We start from the raw sequence: 24,556 nt of genomic DNA, 5'->3' as shown, positions 1-24,556 counted from the left end.
CATCCAAATTACTTCCCAAGACTTTTTGCAATTGCCCAAACCAGAAACCTGAGAGTCATGCTTGAATGTCTTATTTGTATTTCTAAGTTCTATTACTTCTCCTTAAGATATTCTAAATCCTAGGGTTTTCTCTATCCCCGTGCAATGGCTTCTTGACCAGCCTATAGAATTGTCCCTTTTCTTAATTATGCAGCAGTTGGAGCTCTTCCTACATCTACGTCTTAGCCAGTCGCTCCCTTGCTTAAGGTCACCTATTGATCGCTCAACTTCTTTCTGTTTTTTTCTTAAAGATTTTATTTGTTCACTTGACAGAAAGAGAGAGAGAAAGAGCGAGAGAGAGAACAAGCAGGGGGAGATGCAGAGGGAGAGAGAGAGAAGCAGACTCCTTGCTGAGCTGAGCTGGAGCCCAACAGGGGGCTCAATCCCAAGACCCTGGGATCATGATCTGAGCCAAAGGCAGACACTTAACCATCTGAGCCACCCAGGCGCCCCCATTGTTCAACTTCTTTCAAGATGAAGTCTAAACTTAGCATGGCTTGGTTCCTGTTTGGACTCCTGCCTACTTTTTCAGCTTGCTCTCTCACCAACCCTGCTGCCACCCCACTTCCTCTATGTGCCAGCCATACCCAACTATTTACAGTGCCATAGACCAGGCACAGTGAGTGAGGTGTTGTTACATGTGGGACTTCAGCCCTAAGACCAGGCCAGCTCTGGGCAAACCAGGATGGCAGTCACCCTAGTTTTGCCTTGGGTCTCTGTATGGTTTATTCATTTCTCCCAAATGCTTCATCTGTCACACTTCCTATTTACTACTCAATACCACTTCCTCCATTTCTGCTTGGACACCACTTGTGCAGCTCCATGTGGAGTGGTTTATTTGTCCCTTCCCAAAGCTGTAGCAGCCTGTGCTCCTTGCAGCTACTGCTCTATTTTAATGGCTGCTTTGTCTCCCTCATAAACTATAAATGGGTTATAAACCCATTAAAGGCAGGATGCCTCCTACCTACATTCCCTAGCAGAGCCTAGCAGAGAGTCTGGCACAAGGTTGGAGTTCAATCAAGTTTTCTCAAATTAACAAATATCAAGAGAAATCTATCTTTCTCCATTGTCATCTAATTCATATCACTCTGGGCGATGTTAAAAGTCCAATGCTTGCATCCCCATGCAAATTCATAGGTTGAACCCTTAGTGTGACTGTTTTGGAGATGAGGCCACTAAGGAAATAATTAAGGTTAAATCAGGCCATAAGTGTGGGGTCCTGATTTCATATGACTGGTGTCTTTATAAGAAGAGAAACCATAGAAACCTCTCTCTCTCTCTCTTTCTCTCTCTCTCTCTGCACAGGTACCAAGGAAAGGGCATATGAGCACACAGAGAAGAGGTAACCCCAAAAGAGAGGTCTCGCAAGATGCCAACTGTGCCAACACCTTGATCTTGGACTTCCAGCCTCCAAAACTATGAGAAAATAAATGTCTGTTGTTTAAGCCACCCAGTCAGTGGTATTTTGTTATAGCAGCCCAAGCAGACTAATACAGGGGATGTGCCTTGTTCATATAACTATGCTGTGGCTAATGACAAGTAAGGGTCACACAGGGAACCATCCTGAGGCAGTCTGTTCCAAAATAGTCACAATTATATTTCCTATCCCACATGTTCTTCCAGAACCTTACAATTCTGTAAAGTCTATGCCTGCTCTGCTTGAAACTGGATAAGCCTCTGTGGTCATCAGGGCATAATGGAGAAACTTCTGAGGCTAGGACAAAAGAGGTGATTCAGAGCCCACTTGTCTCTCTCTTGGGATGCTCTTCCGTAGAACCCAGCCCCCATACTATGAGAACCCTAGCCCAGATGAAGAGGAGCAGGGGCCCCTGCCCTCATCTCTGGCTGAACGCCCAGTGAAAGGCTAGCATGCACTTCCCAGCCATGTCTCTAGACCATCTTGGGATTGGACCTTCCAGCCCTCTGTCAGGAGGACTCAGAGGATGATATTGTACGGATCAGAGACAAGCTCCTCCCCAGAACGCTCCCAAACTGCTGATTTATGAGGGGAATGACAGACTGTTATTGTAAGCAACTAAATTTGGGGCTGGTTTGTTTTATAGAAATAGATAACCTAACTACAGCTTAAGACAAGATGTAGCCACTAGTACTAGACGAGCCCTTCCTTCTCTTGATAGGTCCTTGCCCCAGAAGATTCTGGTTTATTTCAGAAGAGACACAGACACACTCCAGACCGGCCCATTCAAATTTATGCCCACGATGTGACTGGATCCTGACATAATCCAGGGGGCTCAATGGGACAAAGCAGTGCAGAATCCTGGAGCTGTAGGCCTCCCAGCTACCCAGCTGCCCCTGACTCCTGGGAGCTGACCATGAGGGCTCAGCCTTCATGAAGAAGTAATCTTAACTAATAGTCATCTGCTTTGCCCATGGGAGGAATACCAGGTCTCATCCCAGGTATATATATTTTTTCTTCTCTGCCTCAGTGTCATGTTTAATATCACCTTGGGTGGTGCAAACTAATCAATTGTAAGTTGGGCATGTTTTGTCCTATACCAATCATTTGGGCATCCAAACCACTGTATCCTGGGCCATCCTTCCAGGCCATCATTTTGAACCATTCAAAAACAAGTATGTGTATATATATATATATATATACACATACATATATATATATATATATATATATATATATACACATATATACATATTAGTGTTCAACATTATTGACAAACATTTGGTTTTCTATCATTATACTTAACTAGGTAAGTAAGTATCCTAGAATGGTAACTTCTGGGACCTTGAAATGGTTACATGAGTAGGTGGTTTAGTTTAGAACATATAACTAATATTTTTGCAGCTAAGTAACATTTTCTGTTTTCCAATTACCCTTTGAAGCCCATTCACATTGCTTGAATATCAATTATAATTCCTTCTTCAAAAATTTTTACATTTCGCCCCATTGTGCTAGTTATTCCTCACTGTCTCACCCATATAATACCCCTTCCACCACACCTAGACACATTTCTCCCCAGGCTTCTTTGTGCTCTGACTTCTGGATGAGAGGCAAGTGCTGTTGGAGTGTCAAGGGATAGGGAGAGAGGGGTTGGGACTTCTCCCTCTCCCTTCCCTGCTAGGCCTTGTTTTTAACAGTGACTGTGTTCCTCCATCATAGAGTATATATCTCACTGGGCGGCCCTTCTCCTGTGGCTACAGCTCTCATGGGTTCTAGGAACAAAAGGCCCTTTCCCTCTTGTCTTGCCTCTTCAGGCCACAGGATGACAGAGGCTTCCACTGTTGCTAGTTCCTAGGTGCTTCACCATCTCATCTTGATTCTCTTACTTCTCCCTACAGTGTTGTTGTGGGCTGAATTGTGTCCCACCCCCTTAGCCTCCACCCCCCATCTAAACTCCTATATTCAAGTCTTAACCCCCAGGACCTCAGAATGTGACTATCTTTGGAGATGAAGTCTTCAAAGAGGTAATTAAGGTTAAATGAGGTCATATGGGCAGGCCCTAATCTATTCTGACTTGTATCCTTATAATAAGAGGAGATTAGGACACAGACCTGCCCAGAAGAAGACCATATGAAGACACAAGGAGAAGGTGGCCACTCACAAGCCAAGGAGAGAGGCCTCAGAAGTAACCAATCCTGCTGACATCTTGATCTTAGAGCTCCCAGTCTCTAGAACTGTGAGAAAATAAATGTATGTTGTTTATAAGCTACCCATCTATGGTATTTTTGTTATAGCAGCTGGAACAGATGAAGACAGTGGTATTTTGTGATGGAGCCCTAGCCAGTGAGACACCATGGGAAACAGCCCCTTCATTAAACTGCTCATTAAACTAGCCTTGGGAGTATGCTGTCTGTATCCTTCTGGGACCCTGCCCCCTATACCCAATATTACCACTGTAGCTATTCTATGTCCCTTTATCAATCCCATGGTATCTATCCTCACATTTATATCTAGGTTTGTAACTATATCAGCACTTATGCCATGAATACCTTTTATAGAGATACTGAGAACTCCCTTTGCCAAGTGGGTACCTAAGCTGAAAGTTAGTAATAGTCCTCTAATAGAGGACTCAAGTAACACCCAACTCTCCAGTGTGTAGAACACCTTGTCATTCTATCAAAATCCTTTCACATATCTAAATTGACTTCAGATCAGGAGCCTAGCTGGGTAAAGCCTGAAGTCCAGAGTGCCTCTGAAGATGATGCATGAGGATTTTCGTTGCTGCTTCGGTGGCTGGGAGCCCTGCCCACCAATGAGGAGACCAAGCAAGATGAGTGGGAACTTGTAGAGGGGCGCTGGGTTCTGCACTTAGGGATATCTGGGGAGGAAAAAGACATCATTTGAGTGACAGCCACTAAAACATCAGAGAGGAAGCTATATAGTTAACTTATTTTAAATTTTTTTTTAATTTTTATTTATTTATGATAGTCACAGAGAGAGAGAGAGAGGCAGAGACACAGGCAGAGGGAGAAGCAGGCTCCATGCACCGGGAGCCTGATGTGGGATTCGATCCCGGATCTCCAGGATCGCGCCCTGGGCCAAAGGCAGGCGCCAAACCGCTGCGCCACCCAGGGATCCCTAGTTAACTTATTTTAATGATACAAAACAACTTTATCAAATTGTAGGGCTGGATGGGATTTATTGAGGCTTTCTCAATGTCACCACCCCTAGCCCCCATGCAATCTTCACCTTGAGCTAACATCAGTTTTTTTTTGTCTCCAGAGTGCTTTCACAACCATACTTTCATTTGAACCTCAAGAAAATTCTGCAAGGTAGGTAGGGAAGTATTAGCATCTCCATTTTACAAATAAATGAAACCCAAGAACGGGCTATTTAAGTGCCAGCTCAAGTTCACAGCGCAAAAAAGGTGTCAGCCAGGTCTGGAGTCTTGCGGCTCTCAGGCAGGTGAGTATTGGTAGAGTTTCCATATTTTACACTCTCAACTAATCTGTACATGCACACATTCACTCTAAAAAGGAAAATGTTGCAGGTTGACATTCCAACCAAAACTCACAGTGAGAAAGGATTTCTCCTGGACATCTGGCCGGGAGCAGGAAAGGGAAGAAGGAAAGTTGGAGACGACAAGAGAAAGAAAGATCACAAGCTGAGCTTGCAGGGAGCATAAGCGATGGACTCTTGTAAGTTCACTCCTTTTTTTTTTTTTTGTAAGTTCACTCTTAACATTGGCCCCTACTGTACAGAGAGACATAAGGAAGTGGGACAGATATGCAGATACCGTAACCTTCCCTGAACACAATCTTGGTCCCATGATTCCATATCCAGCTGGCATGTCCCAACCATCAGATCATGTATTATATCCTTCTCATGCTCTACTAGATATGTTCGAAACACACAGGGTTTCCATTAATCTGGGGAAATCCTACTTTAGACTTTCACTGAATCAGAAACCACTTCATCCAATGACTGTTGTCTCCTGTCCTCTTGTCCAGGGAACTGGGTCCCTCATTATTCCACAAAGATGCCCCAAACGGACTGGTCTTACCTCACACCCTATACCAGCTTCACATACTCTATTCTTTATTTAAATCTAACCTGTCCTTTGAGGTCCACCTTCTCCAAGAAGCTTGGGTTTCTTGACCCTCAGGGATTTCTGCCTCAGCTGGATTCTGGAAGTCATTATTATGGACTTGGCATTGAACATATGTTCTTGGACATTAGCATTCACTCCTGACTGTAATCATTTGTCTCCTGACAAAATCGCAAACTCTGAGAACAAAGCTGGGATTTTTTTTTTTTTTTTTTTTTTATGATAGTCACACAGAGAGAGAGAGAGAGAGGCAGAGACATAGGCAGAGGGAGAAGCAGGCTCTATGCACCGGGAGCCTGACGTGGGACTCGATCCCGGGTCTCCAGGATCGCGCCCTGGGCCAAAGGCAGGCGCCAAACCGCTGCGCCACCCAGGGATCCCCCAAAGCTGGGATCTTATACTTCAATGAATCTACGGGTTCCTATAGTAGATCCATAGTTCATTGATGATTTTTCTGGGAAAAAGTAGGCAAAGCTGGGATTAAATGTAGCAAGTTGTTAGAATTGGAGAGGAAAAGGTGGAAGAAATGGGTGCAAATAATCTTCCCTCCTTTGAAGCTTTCAGGGTTGTTTCAAGATCAGTGTACAGTAAAAAAAAAAAAAAAAAAAAAAAAAAGATCAGTGTACAGTAAGCATTTTTGGTGTTGTTCTAAGATCAACCTAAGGTAAGAGAACAAACAGAGGTGTTCCCTTTGTGCTATCTTAGTAACAATAAAAATAAAATAATACCTGTTGAATGAAGAAAAGGCCTAGCTCTCTAGGATACAAGCACGGGCTAGTCACACATCACCTGTAACAGTTTTGAATTTAATCCTATTACTTTGCAAAGCTGATTTATCACTGCCACTGCATTTGAGGAACCCCTTTTTCCTAAGTTCCCCCGGGGTGGAGGTGGGAGGGTGGGGAGTTCACATGCTCAGGCAGGTTCCTCTCAAGATCTCCTTTTTAGCCAAGGCAGGTTGCAGGGATTCACCCTACCCCCACACACACAGACGCCCCCCACCCTTGGTAATTGTCACCACCTATCCAGACTGTTGGGTTTCTCTTCCCTCTAAGATGGGCTCTGGGAAAATCATCTTGTTAAATCCACCCTTTCTTTCTGTCTCTGAAAACAAATTTGCAGACCCTTTTCATTTTAAGGCTTTAATGTCCATCATTACAAGAGAAAAGATAAGATTTAAGAGGAAAACATGGGGAGGTTACATAAAAAAGGTATAAATCTGACAGTCTCAGATATTGATCTAAAGCATCTGATGATCTGGTTGAAATAACTGGGAATTTCTTGTATGCTAACATTGGGTATGAGATAATAGAAGAATACATATTAGTCTTGGTCCCATGTTCCTGGCACGAAGCTCCTCAAACCCTTGTAATTTCCTAAGTGATAAGAACACTTAGGAGTATCTTTTTTTCTATTGAGGTGACTCTGGATGGGCTCCTGGATGGGGGCTGATTACCAGAAAGCCCAAGCCATTATTAGAAGCTTAGAATTTTCAGCCCCACTCACCATCCTCTGGAGAGGGGAGAGGGGCTAGAAATGGACTTGATAATTGATCATGCCTCCATGATGGAGCCTCCATAAAAATCCCAGTAGGATGGGGTTGCTCTTACAAGCAATGTTGTTATAAATTATCTTTACTTATGTGCAGGTGTATCTGTTACCGCTTTTCCTTACTATTCCCACAAAGAAGGATGGAACCAGCCTACAGATCTTTCTCAACCTATGATGGGGTTATGTCCTGATAAACACATCATGAATTAAAAATATTTTAAGTAAAAAATGCATTTAATATACCTAATCTACTGATTATAGCTCAGCCTAGCCTACGTTAAACATGCTCAGGACACTTACGTTGGCCTACAGGTGGGCAAAATCATCAAACACAAAGTCAATTTTATGATAAAGTATGGAATAGCTCATGTAATGTATTGAATATTGTACCAAAAGTGAGAAGCAGAATGGTTCTGTGGGTACAGACTGGTTTTAAGTGTATCAGTTGTTTACTCTTGTGACTGTGTGACTGACTGGAGCTGCAGTTGCCACCAACCTGCATCATGAGATGAGAGTGTCATACTGCCTATCACTAGCCTGGGAAAAGATCAAAATCCAAATCTCAAAGTATGGTTTTTACTGAATGTGTACTGCTTTTGCACCATCATAAAGCTGAAAAAGTCATAAGTTAAACCACTGAGAGCCAGGGACCATCTATAATTATTTTTCTCAGGGTTTCTGAGTGCCTCAGTTGGTTAAGTGTCTGACTTCTGATTTCAGCTCAGGTCATGATCTCAGGGTCATGGGATCAAGCCCCAACATCAGGCTCTGAGCTCAGTGCAGAGTCTGCTTGACATTCTCTTTCTCTCCCTCTGCCCCTCACTGCTCATGTGAGCTCTAAATAAATAAATAAATAAATAAATAAATAAATAAATAAATAAATAGATTTTTCTCACTGTTGATCTTACTGTTTCCTTTTCTTTTAAAGATTTTATTTATTTATTTTCTTAAGATTTTATTTATTCATGAGAGACACAGAGAAAGAGAGAGAGAGAGAGAGAGGCAGAGACACAGGCAGAGGGAGAAGCAGGCTCCATGCAGGGAGCCAGATGTGGGACTAGATCCCAGGACTTCAGGATCACGCCCTGGGCTGAAGGCAGGCACTAAACCACTGAGCCACCCAGGGATCCCTAAAGATTTCATTTTTAAATAACTTCTACACTCAGTGTGGGGCTTGAACCTATAAGCCCGAGGTCAAGAGTCATGTGCTCTACCAACTAAGGCAGCAAGGTGCCCCCTTACTGTTCTTTTTCTAGAAATATTTACTCAATAATATCACCAATTGGTGTCAGCATGTCTTTAAATGCAAGGACATAGAAGAGAAATATAAGGCCATGCTTTACACAATAGAATTCTCCAGGCCCACTTCCTAGGCAATCAGTGCCTATGTCTTCAACTGCTAGATTTATATCTCTTGCCCCTCTGTCCCTCCTGAACTCTTGGGTCATAAATTCAGCTCTCTTCTGAATACATATACTTGTTGTCCCACGGGTACCTCACACCTAGCATGTCCTGCTGCATTTCCAATCTCAGTGGGTGGCATGAGCATTAACACAATTGCCCAACCCAGACACCTAGGAGTTACCCCTTCCTTGACAGGAAGCTTTCCTCCTCCAGCATGTAGCTCCTGGAAGGCAAGGACTGTATCTTGTTATAGTTGTGTCCCTAGCACCCACTCTTGCACCTGTAAAGTACTTGTGGGATAAGTGAATAAACGGACCAATGATTCCTCTTTCATTTCAGGGCAGTGGCTGAAAGCACCTTGCAAGTGGACATTGAAGTAGGAATAGAAAATTCCTATCTTCAGGCTGGATGGTCATTTTATTAGGCACAGAAGAGTGAGAATGGGGAGAGGCTATTGAGGCTGAGCGTCCCAAGAAGGAGTAGGACCCTACAGCAGGTGAAGGCCCAAGAAGGGCTATCACCTGGAATAACTTGTGTATACCAGCTTGAATATATCCCTGTATCTGTCACTCCCCAGTGAATTTCATTTTCTGATTCTCCATTCATGTTATTTGCAAAAATTTGCAAATGATCACTGATACAACACTATTGGATAAATGCACATAAGAGAATAGATTAGGTAAATGATTATGTGGATATGGAAAAGAGATAAATATAGTAACAATAATGATAGTCCCTGAAGTGTGCCAATCATTCTTCTAGAAATACCACCCCACCAGCCCCAATTGCAAATATCTAATGCCATACATTAAAAAAATGCCATACATTTATTATTTCTTTTTTTAATGTGTTAAATTTTTAATTTTTTAAAATTATTTTTGTTATTGGTGTTCAATTTGCTAACATACAGCATAACACTCAGTGCTCATCCCACCAAGTGCCCCCTCAGTGCCCATCACCCAGTCACCCCAACCACCCACCCACTTCCCCTTCCACTACCCCTTGTTCATTTCCCAGAGTTAGGTCTCTCATGTTTTGTCACCCTCACTGACATTTACACTCCTTGTTTGTTTCCCAGAGTTAGGAGTCTCTCATGTTCTGTCATCCTTACTGATATTTCCACTCATTTTCTTTCCTTTCCCCTTTATTCCCTTTCACTAATTTTTTATATTCCCCAAATGAACGAGACCATATAATGTTTGTCCTTCTCCGATTAACTTACTTCACCCAGCATAATACCCTCCAGTCCCATCCACATTGAAGCAAATGGTGGGTATTTGTCGTTTCTAATGGCTGAGTAATATTCCATTGTATACATAGACCACATCTTCTTTATCCATTCATCTTTTGATGGACACCGAGGCTCCTTCCACAGTTTGGCTATTGTGGACATTGCTGCTATAAACATTGGGGTGCAGGTGTCCTGCCATTTCATTGCATCTGTATCTTTGGGGTAAATCCCCAGCAGTACAATTGCTGGGTCATAGGGCAGTTCTATTTTTAACTCTTTGAGGAACCTCCACACAGTTTTCCAGAGTGGCTGTACCAGTTCACATTCCCACCAATTGTGCAAGAGGGGTTCCCCTTTCTCCACATCCTCTCCAACATTTGTTGTTTCCTGTCTTGTTAACTTTCACCATTCTCACTGGTGTGAGGTGGTATTTGTGGTTTTGATTTGTATTTTCCTGATGGCAAGTGATGCGGAGCATTTTCTCATGTGGTTGTTGGCCATGTCTATGTCTTCCTCTGTGAAATTTCTGTTCATGTCTTTTGCCCATTTCATAATTGGATTGTTTGTTTCTTTGCTGTTGAGTTTAATAAGTTCTTTTTTTTTTTAAGATTTTGTTTATTCACTCATGAGAGACACACAGAGAGAGGCAGAGACACAGGCAGAGGGAGAAGCAGACTCCATGCAGGGAGCTCGATGTGGGACTTGATCCCGGACTCCAGGATCATGTCCTGGGCTGAAGGCAGACGCTCAACCACTGAGCTACCCAGGTGTCCCTAATAAGTTCTCTATAGATCTTGGATACTACTAGCCCTTTATCTGATATGTCATTTGCAAATATCTTCTCCCATTCTGTAGGTTGTCTTTTAGTTTTGTTTACTGTTTCCTTTGCTGTGCAGAAGCTTTTTTTTTTAATTTTTATTTATTTATGACAGTCACAGAGAGAGAGAGAGGCAGAGACACAGGCAGAGGGAGAAGCAGTCTCCATGCACCGGGAGCCTGACGTGGGATTCGATCCCGGGTCTCCAGGATCGCGCCCTGGGCCAAAGGCAGGCGCTAAACCGCTGCGCCACCCAGGGATCCCTGTGCAGAAGCTTTTTATCTTAAGTCCCAATAATTCATTTTTGCTTTTGTTTCCCTTGCCTTCACAGATGTATCTTGCAAGAAGTTGCTGTGGCCAAGTTCAAAAAAGGGTGTTGCCTGTGTTCTCCTCTAGGATTTTGATGGATTCTTGTCTCACATTTAGATCTTTCATCCATTTTGAGTGTATCTTTGTGTATGGTGTAAGAGAGTGGTCTAGTTTCATTCTTCTGCATGTGGCTGTCCAATTTTCCCAGAACCATTTATTTAAGAGACTTTTTTCCAGTGGATGGTCTTTCCTGCTTTGTCGAATATTAGTTGACCATAGAGTTGAGGACCCATTTCTGGATTCTCTATTCTGTTCCATTGATCTATGGGTCTGTTTTTGTGCCAGTACCACACTGTCTTGATGATCACAGCTTTGTAGTATAACCTGAAATCTGGCATTGTGATGTCCCTGGCTCTGGGTTTTGTTTTTTAATATTCCCCTGGCTATTCGGGGAAATTTTTAGATTTTTTTTAAGTAGGCTTTACACCCAGCATGGAGCCCGACTCAGAGCTTGAACTCAACACCCTGAGATCATGACCTGAGATCAAGAGTCGGATGCTGAACTGACTGAGCCACTCAGGTGACATTATTTCATTTAATCTTCTCAAGCCTGTGATATGGTAAAGTAAGGTAAAGAAGGTGACAATCTTCACTCTGTAGATTTTACCCACTTCCCCCCTTTTAAATATCTACCCTCAACATTTTATGACACTTAATTCAAGAGTAATATGGTAGTAGTACATATAAATATGGACTATTGTGTTTGAAAATCATAAAATCTGAAGTGTTTGTTTTAGTCAGCTTCAACTCATTCCTATAAATTGCCTCAACACAGGTTGGGGACTGAGCAATAAGTAAGGGTCACTGATGGGGATACCCACCTAGAGGGGTTTCCTTTTGGAAGAGATTTTAAAAGGAATGACTACTCATCCTGGCTTCACTTCAACTTTTGCTTAATCTCTAGGATGGGGCTGCTCCCTGGATTTTTCAATCTGGGAATTCTGGGAGGAGGATCCCTGCTGTTCTCTTGCCTGCTTAGGATCCCAAGTTGCTGCCCAGACCTGTGTGGTCAGTCTTCCAGGGGGCCCCTGCTTCGTTCAACACTATGGAGGAGGTGTTCCCTTTTCTTCCTAGCTCACTCTGCTTCTGTGAGAAACAGAGGGAACATGTTGGGGAAAAATCATCAACAGAATTTTAAAGAAGCCACAGGTCTGTCTTTGCTGTTGGTTTATCTTTTAAGTAATCTTGGGGTAAAGCTGTGAGCTGCGAAGGAAGGCTAAGCAACCCTAGGCCAGGTTTTAAAATTTAAATCCAAGACTCTGTGATGGCACCAATAGGTCTCCCAAGTGAAGGAAGGCAGGAATATGTTGCAAAATGTGCACAGGCCATGAAGTTCAAAGGGTTATTTGTTAGCAATGATCGTGAACTCGGATTTCTAAACAGCTATGTCTTAGAAAATTGGCTTGTACTGTAGTTTGTGGTGAAATACTATATTACAAAATTATATATACATAATACACATACATATATATATTATATATATATAATAAAAATTATTATATATATATAATTTTTGTAAGCGAGCCCTGGGTCTAAAGTGGGGCTTAAACTCACAACCCTGAGGTCAAGAATCACATGCTCTACTGATTCAGCCAGCCAGCCAGCTCATATATTTTTAAAACCCCAGAAGTAACAGTGATTAAATATCTGTCATAACTAACATGTATGTAACTAATAATATTACATAACTCACAATGTAGATCCCAAAGAGAAGCCAATTTGTGTCAAATATTTTGTATGTAACTCTTAAAAATGAGTAGCCATGATGCCACAGTCTAAATATTCAGTGAAAGAGAAGTAGGTAGAGTCATTCCTGTTGGATATACCAGGGTAATTCATTATACATAGCATCATAAAACAAGAGATAACAAGACAGAACAAGAAAACTATGCTCTCTTAGAGGTAAAGGATAAATGCAGATTCTAAATAGTGGTCCTGCCTGAGAGTTAATTTTTCCCCCAGGATTGTTAGCAATTAGGTCCTTTCTTCTCTTGGGTATCAAAAATTAACAACCACTAATATTGTAATTGACAAGCAGTGGAGTGCGTGTAGTACAGAATTCACAGCGCTGAGTTCAACATGTGTGCTCTGTTCAGCCTGAGTGTGGAATAAAAAACCCAACACTGATGAGTAATGAGTGCATGAACATATGCGTAGGCACAAGACTGTACAGAGACCATGCAGGAAAAAAGAAATACGTGGCTCACATTTCAATATATAACTACGGATGCAACCATTTTTCATATAGTGGAAACTGTGAGAGGAAGAAAAGACAAAGGGAGATAAAGAAAACTGAGGGGAACCAAAAGTAAAAGCAAGAAAAATAAGCTTATTTCACAGGTTAGAGACTTGTGCCAAGGACCCCCGGCTGCCTGGCTGACCTCTCTTGCTATAGCTTCTTATCATGAGTGCTCTCCCTCCTGCAGCCTCAGGCTGTCCTGTGGTGGGATTTTGACCTTGGTTATTGCCATTACTCTTACCAGCTATTTACTGACTGCTTCTTTGAGCAAGGCCTATGCTAAATGCTTTACATCCCCCCTCCCAACTTTGTGAGGTTAGTGTCATTACTACTAACTCCATTTTGCCTGTGAGGAAACAGAGCGTCCCAGAGGTTAATAAGTGACCCAAATCACAATCCTGCAAGGAAGGAATCATTATTCCCATTTTACAGATGAAAAAATGAAGGCTCGGAAAGGTCTAGTAACTTATCCAAAGTCACACCATTTAGTAAAAGAGCTCAAGTCTGTCTGACTGCAAAGCCCATGTTCTTTCTTTTTATTTTTTAAAAAATTTTTATTTATTTACTCATGAGAGACACAGAGAGAGAGAGAGAGAGAGGCAGAGACACAGGCAGAGGGAGAAGCAGGCTCCATGCAGGGAGCCTGATGTAGGACTCCATCCCAGGACTCCAGGATCATGTCCTGGGCCGAAGGAAGGTGCTCAACCGCTGAGCCATCCAGGCATCCCTCCTTTTTTTTTTTTTTAAATAAAGATTTTACTTATTCATTCGAGAGAGAAGCAGAAAGAGAAGCAGGGGAATGTGGGACTTGATCCCATGATTCCAGGATCACAACATGAGCTGAAGGCAGATGCCCAGCCAACTGAGCCACCCAAGTACCCGCCCATGTTCTTTTTTACTCTGCATTTCAAATGGAATTCTCAGGAATTTCACTGCTGGAGGTAAATGATTTAAAATCTCTTCTGTAGAGATTTCTAGTTCTATACATCCAAACCAAATATATGTTAGAAAACAGGGATCCCTGGGTGGCGCAGCGGTTTGGCGCCTGCCTTTGGCCCAGGGCGCGATCCTGGAGACCCAGGATCGAATCTCACATCGGGCTCCCGGTGCATGGAGCCTGCTTCTCCCTCTGCCTATGTCTCTGCCTCTCTCTCTCTCTCTCTCTCTCTCTCTCTCTGTGTGTGTGTGTGTGACTATCATAAATAAATTTAAAAAATCAAAAATAAAAAAAATAAAAAAAGAAAACAAATACCTGGGGAAGTCATCAGAATTCTAAAGAAATCTATTAAAGACTGCCAGAAACCAGAGCATACAATTAAAGAAATCTATTAAAGACTGAATGGGTGACGGGCACTGGGGGTTATTCTGTATGTTAGCAAATTGAACACCAATAAAAAATAAATTAAAAAAAAAAAAAAAGACTGCCAGGAAACCAGAGCATACAATTGTTTGGTAAATACTTCTGTTTAGAATCCAATGTATTTTCTAAAGCTCCAAGTAAAAGACAGAGACAGAAACTGGTTTTGATTGGTTGATAATCAGAATTCACGAGTGTGATGGATTCTTTTTTTTTTTAAATAAATTTATTTTTTATTGGTGTTCAATTTACCAACATACAGAATAACACCCAGTGCTCATCCCGTCAAGTGCCCCCCTCAGTGCCCGTCACCCATTCACCCCCACCCCCCGCCCTCCTCCCCTTCCACCACCCCTAGTTTGTTTCCCAGAGTTAGGAGTCTTTTTTTTTTTTTAATTTTTATTTATTTATGATAGTCACAGAGAGAGAGAGAGAGAGAGAGAGAGAGAGAGAGAGAGGCAGAGACACAGGCAGAGGGAGAAGCAGGCTCCATGCACCGGGAGCCCGATATGGGATTCGATCCTGGGTCTCCAGGATCGTGCCCTGGGCCAAAGGCAGGCGCCAAACCGCTGCGCAACCCAGGGATCCCGAGTTAGGAGTCTTTATGTTCTGTCTCCCTTTCTGATATTTCCCACACATTTCTTCTCCCTTCCCTTATAGTGTGATGGATTCACACTAAAATTTTATATAAAGTCACTTGAGGGATCCCTGGGTGGCTCAGCGGTTTGTTACCGCCTTCAGCCCAGGGCCTGATCCTGGAGTCCCGGGATGGAGTCCTGCATCGGGCTCCCTGCATGGAGCCTGCTTCTCCCTCTGCCTGTGTCTCTGCCTCTCTCTCTATCTGTGTCTCTCATGTATAAATAAACAAAATCTTAAAAAAAAAAAAAAGTCACTTGAGCTTCAGCTGTGTCCCTCAGGTATCAGAAGAGAGTGGGGAGAGAACATTTATAGGGGACTGTGAGGTCCCACTGCTCCAGACCGTAGGCTGGGATGGATTTTAAAGATGTTGGAATCCAAACTCTCATTTCATAAATGGGAAAATGAAAACTCATTGCCAGTTAATTATAGAGTGGAGGCCAGAACTCTGGGTTTTCTGATTCTTAAACCATTGTTCTTTCCATGACAAGAATCAGGTATCGATTTAGAGTCTATTCTTTTTTTCCTCCTCTTCTGACTCAGAGAAGGTGAGAAAGAAAAAGGTGAGGAAGCTTGCAGAAGCATTTTAAAAACCTTTAGTATTCTTAGAATACTAAGAATCAAGTTATCTTGGAAAGTGTTGAAGAAGGTAAGTGCAGAGGCTGGAATTAGCAGAGCACAGAAAACGATAAGTTGTTATCTAAAGCAATTAGAGTAAGCAGGCAATTAGAGGCTTTTGTTACTTGGATTTAGGTGAATGCCCTGAAACAGCAAGCTCTTTGAAATCTGTGGCCAAATCAGAACCTAGAAAGTGAAGACTTCTAATCTCCAAGCAAAAGTTCAAAGTGAGATAAAAGGTATTTAAGGTTTTTATACTTCACTTGGTAAGAAAAAGAAAAAAAAATGAGATGAAACAAGATGTCAGCCAGGATCCTCTAAGTCTACCTCCAGGTCTGGGCAAGTCCAAAACCCACCTTTGGGTTTTTTGTGAATTGTCCCAGGGGCTTTTGTTTTCGTGGTCTTCTAGACTTTTGAGATCTTTCATGTGTAAATTGAGAATTTACTACAGCGATGGAAGGTGGGGTGGACATCCCAGCAACAGCAAATAAGTTCAATCAGAATGGGTCCTAGCCCCACTCCCCTACATGTCTGAGCTTCTCTCCTCCTGGCTAGCTCTTTCTCCACCACTTCTTTCTCTCCTACCCTCCACCTTCCCATTCCCAGGCAGGAGGAGAAACAACAAACTTCCTTAATCTCCTACAGAGCAGGTTTTCCCCTCCTCTGAAGTCCAGGTGCCTGTAGCATCTCAGCCCTCAAGATGGCATCCCTCCTCACAAGCTCTTCAAGGCTTTCCCACAGGGAGACAGCTCCCACCTTCCCCTTCCTGAACAGGCAGTGTGGGTCTGGCTCTTGAGATGAAAAACAACTTTTTTTCTATGTCTTTATACAAGATGGGAAATTTCCTGAAGTTTAATTAAGATGGTAGTACTTGCTATACTGTGGTAGTGTTTATATTTTTCAATTGCTTTGTCCTGTATGGAGTTTTATTTTAATAATGAAGAGTAACGGACCTTTCTTGATATGTATCTAATTTTAATAAATGGTTTTCAAAATTGTAAAGCATTAGTGATCAGGTCTAGGCTTTATTCGCATCTTCTATCAAGGATTCACACCAAAGGTGGTTTAAATGAAGCAGCTGTAGAGGCAGCTTTAGGGCTCCTGAGTGGCTCAGTGGTTTAGCGCCACCTTCAGCTCAGGTTGGGGTCCTGGGATCGAGTCCCACGTTGGGCTCCCTGCATGGAGCCTGCTTCTCGCTCTGCCTGTGTCCCTGCCCTCTGTGTCTCTCATGAATAAATAAATAAAATATTAAAAAAAAAAAAGAGGCAGCTTTAGGGTGGCCTGGGTGGCTCAGTGGTTAAGTGTCTGCCTTTGGCTGAGGTTCTGGGATCAAGCCCTGCATCAGGCCCTCCACTCAGCGGGAAGCCTGCTTCTCCCTTTCCCTCTACCTGCAGCTCTGCCTGCTTGTGCTCTTGCTCTCTGTTAGATAGATAGATAGATAGATAGATATCTTTTTTGTTTTTAAGAGGCAGCTTTAGAATTAAAAGCATTAAGAGGCAATCAGGTAGGTACCCTTTTACCCTAAGGGGATGATTTTGAAAACCAAAGCCCATTTAAAAAAATAGAAAACATCACAAGCTCGCTGTTTGGATTTGAACCTGTTTCCCCAAACAGGTTTCTCTTTCTAAAGACATCTCTCACATTGTTTTTTTGTTTTATTTTTTTAAAGATTTTATTTTATTTATTCATGAGGGACACACAGAGAAAGACAGAGACACAGGCAGAGGGAGAAGCAGGCTCCCTGTGGGAAGCCCAATGCGGGACTCAATCCCAGGACCCTGGGATCACACCCTGAGCCAAAGGCAGAGCCACCCAGGCATCCCCCTCTCACATCTGAAAGCTGTAAGTCACGATAGGCAAAGAATGAAGAAGCTGGGTCTCAGTGGCCTGATGCCCACAGTTCTGGAGAGATGGCTTAAGGAATTTTTCTCTGTACTTTCATGCTCCCGGGCTTTTTTTCTGTTCCAGTCATTCCATTTCATGAAGCTCTACCTTTGCCAAGTATCCAAGTATTTTCTGCTTACAGGAGCCAAGGAATCCTCAGTGTTCAGGTCTCAGGTACCTTCTGGGCCACTTTGAGGGTCTGTCCTTCTCATCTTCACCTTTATAATGTGTTCCCCTGAATTTTGCCGCTCACCTGTATGCCCAGTTCCTCCTACATATCTCCATACATACACCTATCTAAAGGATGTGAGAACTTTCTATTGAATGAACATGGTGTTGTCTCCATTGCCATGGCACCAGGCTGCGTCTACCACCCTCTCTGCAGTGGCAAGTCTCGAGTTCTGCTCCCTTCTTTCCTGTCCCCTAATTGAATTTCCTCAAAACCCATTTCCTCTTCTCTCAGGTCCCACATCCAGCATTTCCTAATTTTCACAACTGTCTTGCATTACTGAGGAGGTTGCTTATTTCCTCTGAGCTAGGTGGCCCACAGTGAGGGCAAACTGCCACCACGTGGAGAGCGGGCCTGAGCCACACGCTGCCTCGCGGCCCCACACAACCAGGCTTGTCATAGGCATCCTTACCGAGAGAATGATCCTAGCACGCTTCTGGAGGGTTTAATGATGCCTTATGCTCCTTATCAAAACTACCAAGCATAAATAGTGATTATAATTAGTATATTTACATAAACAATACAAGTACATCAATACAACTGCACACTTCATTTTATTAATGGCTTCACCATTCTCTCTCATTGTCTAATTTGTCCTGGTCTCCCTTAATGAGCACAACTTTTAAAGTTTATAAATATAATGAATTTTTTTAATGTACGCAAACCCTTCTAGTGTGTGACAGATGGTTAATGTCAAAAGCCCCTGAAGAAGGCTTCTGTGTAGCCTTTTATTTTGTCTTGTGTTTTAAGCCAGAGAAATGCTTGACTGTGCTGATAATTTGTAAGCATACATCAACCATCAACTTTTATCGTCCTTTAAATTCCCAGCTCTCCCCTGGATTTCTCTTCTACTCCTGGCTTAGAAAGGGCTGGGAAACTGGGCAGAAGTGTGCCTAAATGGCCTGTGTGATAAGCCTCATAAAGTTATTTTTCTCAATTAATCGTTTTCACTGACAATTTTACTGCTCTGCGTTCAGCTTCTCCATTCCCTTGGGCATCTGTACATATGTCTGTTATAAACCTCATCCAGTCCAACAAAATTGGCCCCTCAATACAGACTGCCCTATTTTTTAAAAAGCTCATTTTAAAAAGCTCTCTCTCTCTCTTTTTGAAACATAACACTTGAAAATACATTTAAACAGAAAGTAATAGCTTTAAAGCAGAGCTCTAAAAGTGATTTATTCATAAGTACATACTTATTCCTCTCCCAATTGACATCTATTTTATATTAATTTTCCTTGAGTGTGTATCCTCAGCTTATTTCTAAATCTTTACTACTAAAATGAACTTTTTATTCCACCCTTATTCTTTTCTACTTTGCTCCAAAGACTCTCATACGGGCTGAGAGGGATCCACTGGGTGTACGGAACCACAATTTGGAAAACTCTGCTATGAAATAATAATGCTCCCTAGTCACAATCACTGACTTTATTAGGTAGTCAATTAGCTATTTTTAATTAGGGAAGGAAAAGTTTCTAATTCATTTTTTCTGAAGTGACTTGAAGTGCACTTTTATAATCATGCTCCACTGGTAACAGGAAAACTATGGAAAGTACACCTTTTTTCTTAGGTAAGTTGAACCTTCACTCTATAAGTTAGTAATTTATTTTATTTTTTTTTAAAGATTTTATTTCTTTTTTTTTTTTAAGATTTTATTTCTTTATTTGAGAGAGTGAGTGAGGGAGAGAGAGCATGAGTGGGGAGAGAGAAAAAGGGAAAGCAGATTCCCCTCTGATCAGAGAGCCCGATGTGGGAGCTCAATCCCAGGACCCTGGGATCTTGACCTGAGTAGAAGGCAGACACCCAGGGGCCCCTAGAAGTAAGTAATTTCTAGAGAAATCTCTATAGCCCATTCTCCCTCACCCCAAAGGACTCACAGCAGAAGAATCAATGATAATAATGTTCCCTTTATATTGTATACTTTTTCACAGCAGATTCATATACTTCAGTTCATCCAGGTTTTTTTTAAAAGATTTTATTTATTTTATTTATTTATTTGACACAGAGAGAGCACAAGCAGGAGGAGCAACAGCAAGAGAGGGAGAAGCAGGTTCTTTGCTGAGCAGGAAGCCCAAGGCAGGGCTTGATCCCAGGACCCTAGGATGACCTGAGCTGAAGGCAGAGGCTTAACTGACTGAGCCATTGAAGGGTCCCCAGTTTTGTTTTTTTTAAATAGATGAGAAAATAGACTTAGAGTCTCATGGGAATAAAAAGTAGCACATAGGGAATACAGTCACAGATATTATGATAGTGTTGTATGATGACAGATGTTAGCTCTACTTGTGGTGAGCACAGCATAATGTATAGAGATGTTGAATCACAATGTTGTACACCTGAAACTAATGCAATACTGTATGTCAACTATACTTAAATATTTTTTTTAAATAGAGGCTTAGAGAAATTAAATAAAGGATGTCTTCCAGGTCACATAGCTTGTCAGTCAGAGACTAGAATTTAAATCACCACTTGATGATTCTGATTAAAAAAACAAAACAAACAAATTTCATTTCACAAATAGGATTAGAGATCTAGCAATTTTCATAAACATTATGGTACAGAAGCTTTTATAAGTAATACTTACCAGTGACTGCGCTTTTCTTAGCCTAGATCTGTCCTGCAATTTATTTTTCTTATCACGTGACTGTCGACTGAAATCTGGGTTCATTTCATGTCTTTTCCTCCTCCTGTAAATTCAAAGTCATTAGCACATTACAAACAATCATTCTAAATTTGTATAGCTATTTGTCTGTTTGATTTTGTGGTTCCTGTGGTTTAAATGATTGTTTTCATTCAATTGGAAAGGAGCCAAATATAATATCACTAGAAAACTGGTTGAATAAACTCTGGCAAATCCATGCAATGGAGCACAGCGAAAAGGAAAGCATGGTATTTCTACATACAGCTGTGGGGTGATCTCCAGGATATACTGTTATATGAAAAAAGAAAGGTGAATAAAATGGTATGCGTTGTGTATATTTTATTTCAGAAACAGATGTATTTACTTAAATTTTGTCAAATGGAAGGACTAGGGGCACCTGGGTGGCTCAGTTGGTTAAGCGTCTGCCTTAGGCTCAGGTCATGATCCCAGGGTCATGGGATCAACCTGGCATTGGACTCCCTGATCATCAGGGAGTCTGCTTCTCCCCCTGTCCCTCACTCTGCTTGTGCTCTCTCACACACTCTTTCTTTTCTTTTTTTCTTTTTTTAAAGATTTTATTTACTTATCCATGAGAGACACAGAGACAGAGGCAGAGACATAGGCAGAGGGAGAAGTAGGCTCCCTCCTGGGAGCCCAATGTGGGACTCCGGGATAACAACCTGAGCCAAAGGCAGGCACTCAACCACTGAGCCACCCAGGTGCCCCAATTAATAAAAATTAACAATAAAGAAATATGGGATACCTGGGTGGTTCAGCAGTTGAGCACCTGCCCCTGGCTCAGGGTGTGATCCACGGTCTCAGGATCGAGTCCCACACTAGGCTCCCTGCCTGGAGCCTGCTTCTCCCTCTGCCTATGTCTCTGCCTTTCTCTCTCTGTGTCTTTCATGAATAAATAAATAAAATCTTTAAAAAATAAAAATAAAGAAATATTTTTAGCATAACATTTTGAAAACTGGTTACCTATAAGTAGGATTCCCATGAGATCCAATCAAGAACAAAGAACAGTATGGAGGAGTAGGAACAGAAGCTAGACTTTTCCAAATATACTTTGTTTTATATATCTGACTTTGGAATCTTCAATTTTTCTCAAAGGGACAAAATCCCCCAAATTTAAGAACAAAATGAAAGGGCAGCCAGGGTGGCTCAGCGGTTTAGCACCACCTTCAGCCCAGGGCCTGATCCTGGAGACCTGGGATGGAGTCCCATGTTGGGCTCCCTGCATGGAGCCTGCTTCTCCCTCTGCCTGTGTCTCTGCCCCTCTCTCTCTCTGTCTCTCTCTCTCTGTGTGTCTCTCATGAATGAATAAATAAAATCTTAAAAAAAAAAAGAACAAAATGAACAAAAAAAGAAACAATCTTGTCTCTGGAATTGGTATTACTACACTGAGGAACTAGGGACTTTAACATAGTAATTTGAATATTCTTAGTAGAATATAAGGACAAAAACACAGGCAAAGAAATCTTAAACTGTTTTTAGTAATCCTATTGTTTGAATCAATATTAGTATTGATTTTCTAAAACTATCATATATATTTGGATAAAGCAAGGATCAGCAAACTATAACTCTGAGGCCAACTTGGCCCAGTGCCTGTTTTTGTAAATAAAGCTATATTGGGACATACTCATGCTTATTTTTTGCATATTATCTTTAACTATTTTCAGGCTACAATGGCAGAGCAGTTGTGACAGAGTGACGTCCTGTAAAGCCTAACATATTTATCATTTAGTGCTTTCTAAAAAAGTTTACCTGTAATAATGGACCTAGGCAATGGTCCTCAAAACCACTAACATTACACACAAAAAGAGACAACCAGAAGTTATGTGCCTCGTGATAGAAGTACATGATCTTATATACTCCAGCCTCTAGATCTGACTACCAGTATGGCCAAGTACAGGAGACAGAGGAACACGTTAAGCTGCATATTGGGAGTACAATCAGCAAAATTGAGAATGTGAAAAGTTCTACAGGTTGATCTCTATAACAAACAAATTACAAGGGAGAGAAAAAGACAGAGGGTAAGCCCCTAGATCCAAAAAAGATTTAAGTGACACATGGACTAAATACAATCCACAGACTTCGTCTGGAACTTGATTAAATAAACCAACTGTTTAAAAATACTATTTATGAGACATTCAAAGATACCTCAAAACTGACTTGATATTTGATTGATTATATTGTGGAGTCATCTATTGATTTCAATGTGATATCATATCATGATTTTTAGAAAGAGTTTATCTTTTGAGGATAGGTATTTATTGAAATATATATGAATGAAATAATGACATTTAGGTTTGTCTCCAAAGTGACCTGGGGGAAGGGCAGAGTGGGTGAGGGATAAATGAAACCAGATTGGTCATGAATTCAAAACTATTAATGCTAGCTGATGGTTACAAGTGGTTGTATTCTCTCTACTCTTACATATATTTATTTCCATTATAAAAATTATATTTAAAAGATCAGCTTTGCCCAAATATTTCTTGTTGCTTAATTTGCAAAACTTTCTCCCAACTTTTATTTTTTTTTTTTTTTTTTTTTTTTTTTTTTTTTTTTTTTTTTTTCTCCCAACTTTTAATTAAGAAGTTTCAAACATACAAAATAGTTGAAAGAATAGCACAGTAATCACCCATACACTCTCCAACTAGATTCAACAATTAGTGACATTCAGTTATTTTTGCTTTCTCTCTCTATATATATATAGATACATATGTATACATGCACAAGCCACATATATGTGCAGGTATGTATTTTTCGCTACACCATAGGAATATAAATTACAGACATTTCACCCCTAAATACTTCAATATTCATCTCCTAAGATAAAGACATTTGCCTCCTCAACCACATTAGTATCATGATACTTTGGAAAACGAACAGTAATTCTTTATTATCATTTAATATTCAGTCCATATTCAAATTTCTGCAATTGTCCCAAGAACGCCTTCTTTTTTGAAAGATTAGAATTCTATCTAGATTCAAACTGTATTTGGTTATGTCTCTTATGTTAGAATATTTTCCCCACTTCTTTATTTTTCCCCATGGCACTGACTCTTCGAAGAGTCCAAGCATCTGGTCTATGTCGGTGAATATAGCACATGCACTTAGAAAAAATGTGTTTGTGGAATTGTCTATCTTTTTAAAGCTGTCAATTTTTGTCTTATGTTCTTTGAGGCTTTGTAATTAGGTACATATGCATTTATAACAGTTACATATTTTCGTTTAGTTAATATTTATATTGTTATGAAGTGCTGCCCTTTATCTTTGGTAATACTTTATCTTAATGTCTATTTTATTTAATGTTAATGGCCATTCTAGCCTTCGTATGCTTATTTCTTTGCATGGTACATCTTTTTCCATCACTTCATTTTCATTTATTTTTAAGATTTTATTTATTTATTCATGATAGACATAGAGAAAAAGAGAGAGGCAGAGACACAGGCAGAGGGAGAAGAAGCAGGCTCCATGCTGGGAGCCCGACACAGGACTCGATCCCAGGACCCTGGGATCATGCCCTGGGCCAAAGGCAGGCGCTGAACTGCTGAGCCACCCAGGAATCCCGCATCACTTCATTTTTAAACTTATTTGTGTCTTTAAATTTAGGGTGTGTCTCTTGTAAAATATATACAGTTGGTTCTTGCCTTTTTACCTGTTCTGATAATGTCTGACTTTTAATTGGATGTTCAATACATTAACATTTAATGTAATTATTGCTTTTCACAAAAAGTATTTGAGTTTCACAGAAAACTCAGGACAATAGCACTTAATGTACCATACATATGCCTGGGTATCTAAATTTGCCTCTCTTTCATTTACCACCATAGTTCAGACTAAGGGCCATATACATACTCTTAAATATTTTCTTCATGGATATATTGATCAATACACAGTCAATACATTCACAATGATTCAAAATTCAAGAGTTCAAAAGGATGTGCAGTGAAATTTGTCCTATCTATCCTTGTCTCCAACTTACTGTTCTCTTCCTTGAAGGCAAGTGATAT

The 24,556-nt window shown here is 41.2% G+C and overlaps 1 protein-coding gene across 8 annotated transcripts in view; it reads right to left on the bottom strand.

Annotated features, from left to right (window-relative positions):
* Positions 1-2,710: 2,710 nt before the first annotated feature.
* FBXO16 (F-box protein 16) overlaps positions 2,711-24,556 on the bottom strand; it is a 58,466-nt gene continuing 36,620 nt past the window's right edge. For 4 of the 8 annotated variants that reach the window (XM_038573718.1, XM_038573715.1, XM_038573717.1 and 1 more), the window contains 2 exons: positions 20,481-20,583; positions 2,711-4,334 (listed from right to left, as the gene is read on the bottom strand). In XM_038573718.1, coding sequence (XP_038429646.1) covers positions 4,176-4,334; positions 20,481-20,583 — 262 coding nt within the window. In that variant the 3' untranslated portion in view covers positions 2,711-4,175. Of the gene's footprint in view, positions 4,335-5,030; positions 5,057-11,449; positions 11,487-18,330; positions 18,374-20,187; positions 20,375-20,480; positions 20,584-24,556 lie in introns of those variants that run through there. The other 4 variants (XM_038573719.1, XM_038573721.1, XM_038573722.1 and 1 more) reach the window with 4 other exon arrangements.

Source organism: Canis lupus, chromosome 25, assembly GCF_011100685.1.
Source record: "Canis lupus familiaris isolate Mischka breed German Shepherd chromosome 25, alternate assembly UU_Cfam_GSD_1.0, whole genome shotgun sequence".
Lineage (NCBI taxonomy): Eukaryota > Metazoa > Chordata > Mammalia > Carnivora > Canidae > Canis > Canis lupus.
The sequence above is the reverse complement of the archived record's forward strand: the minus strand, read 5'-3'. Positions and strand labels throughout refer to the sequence as shown.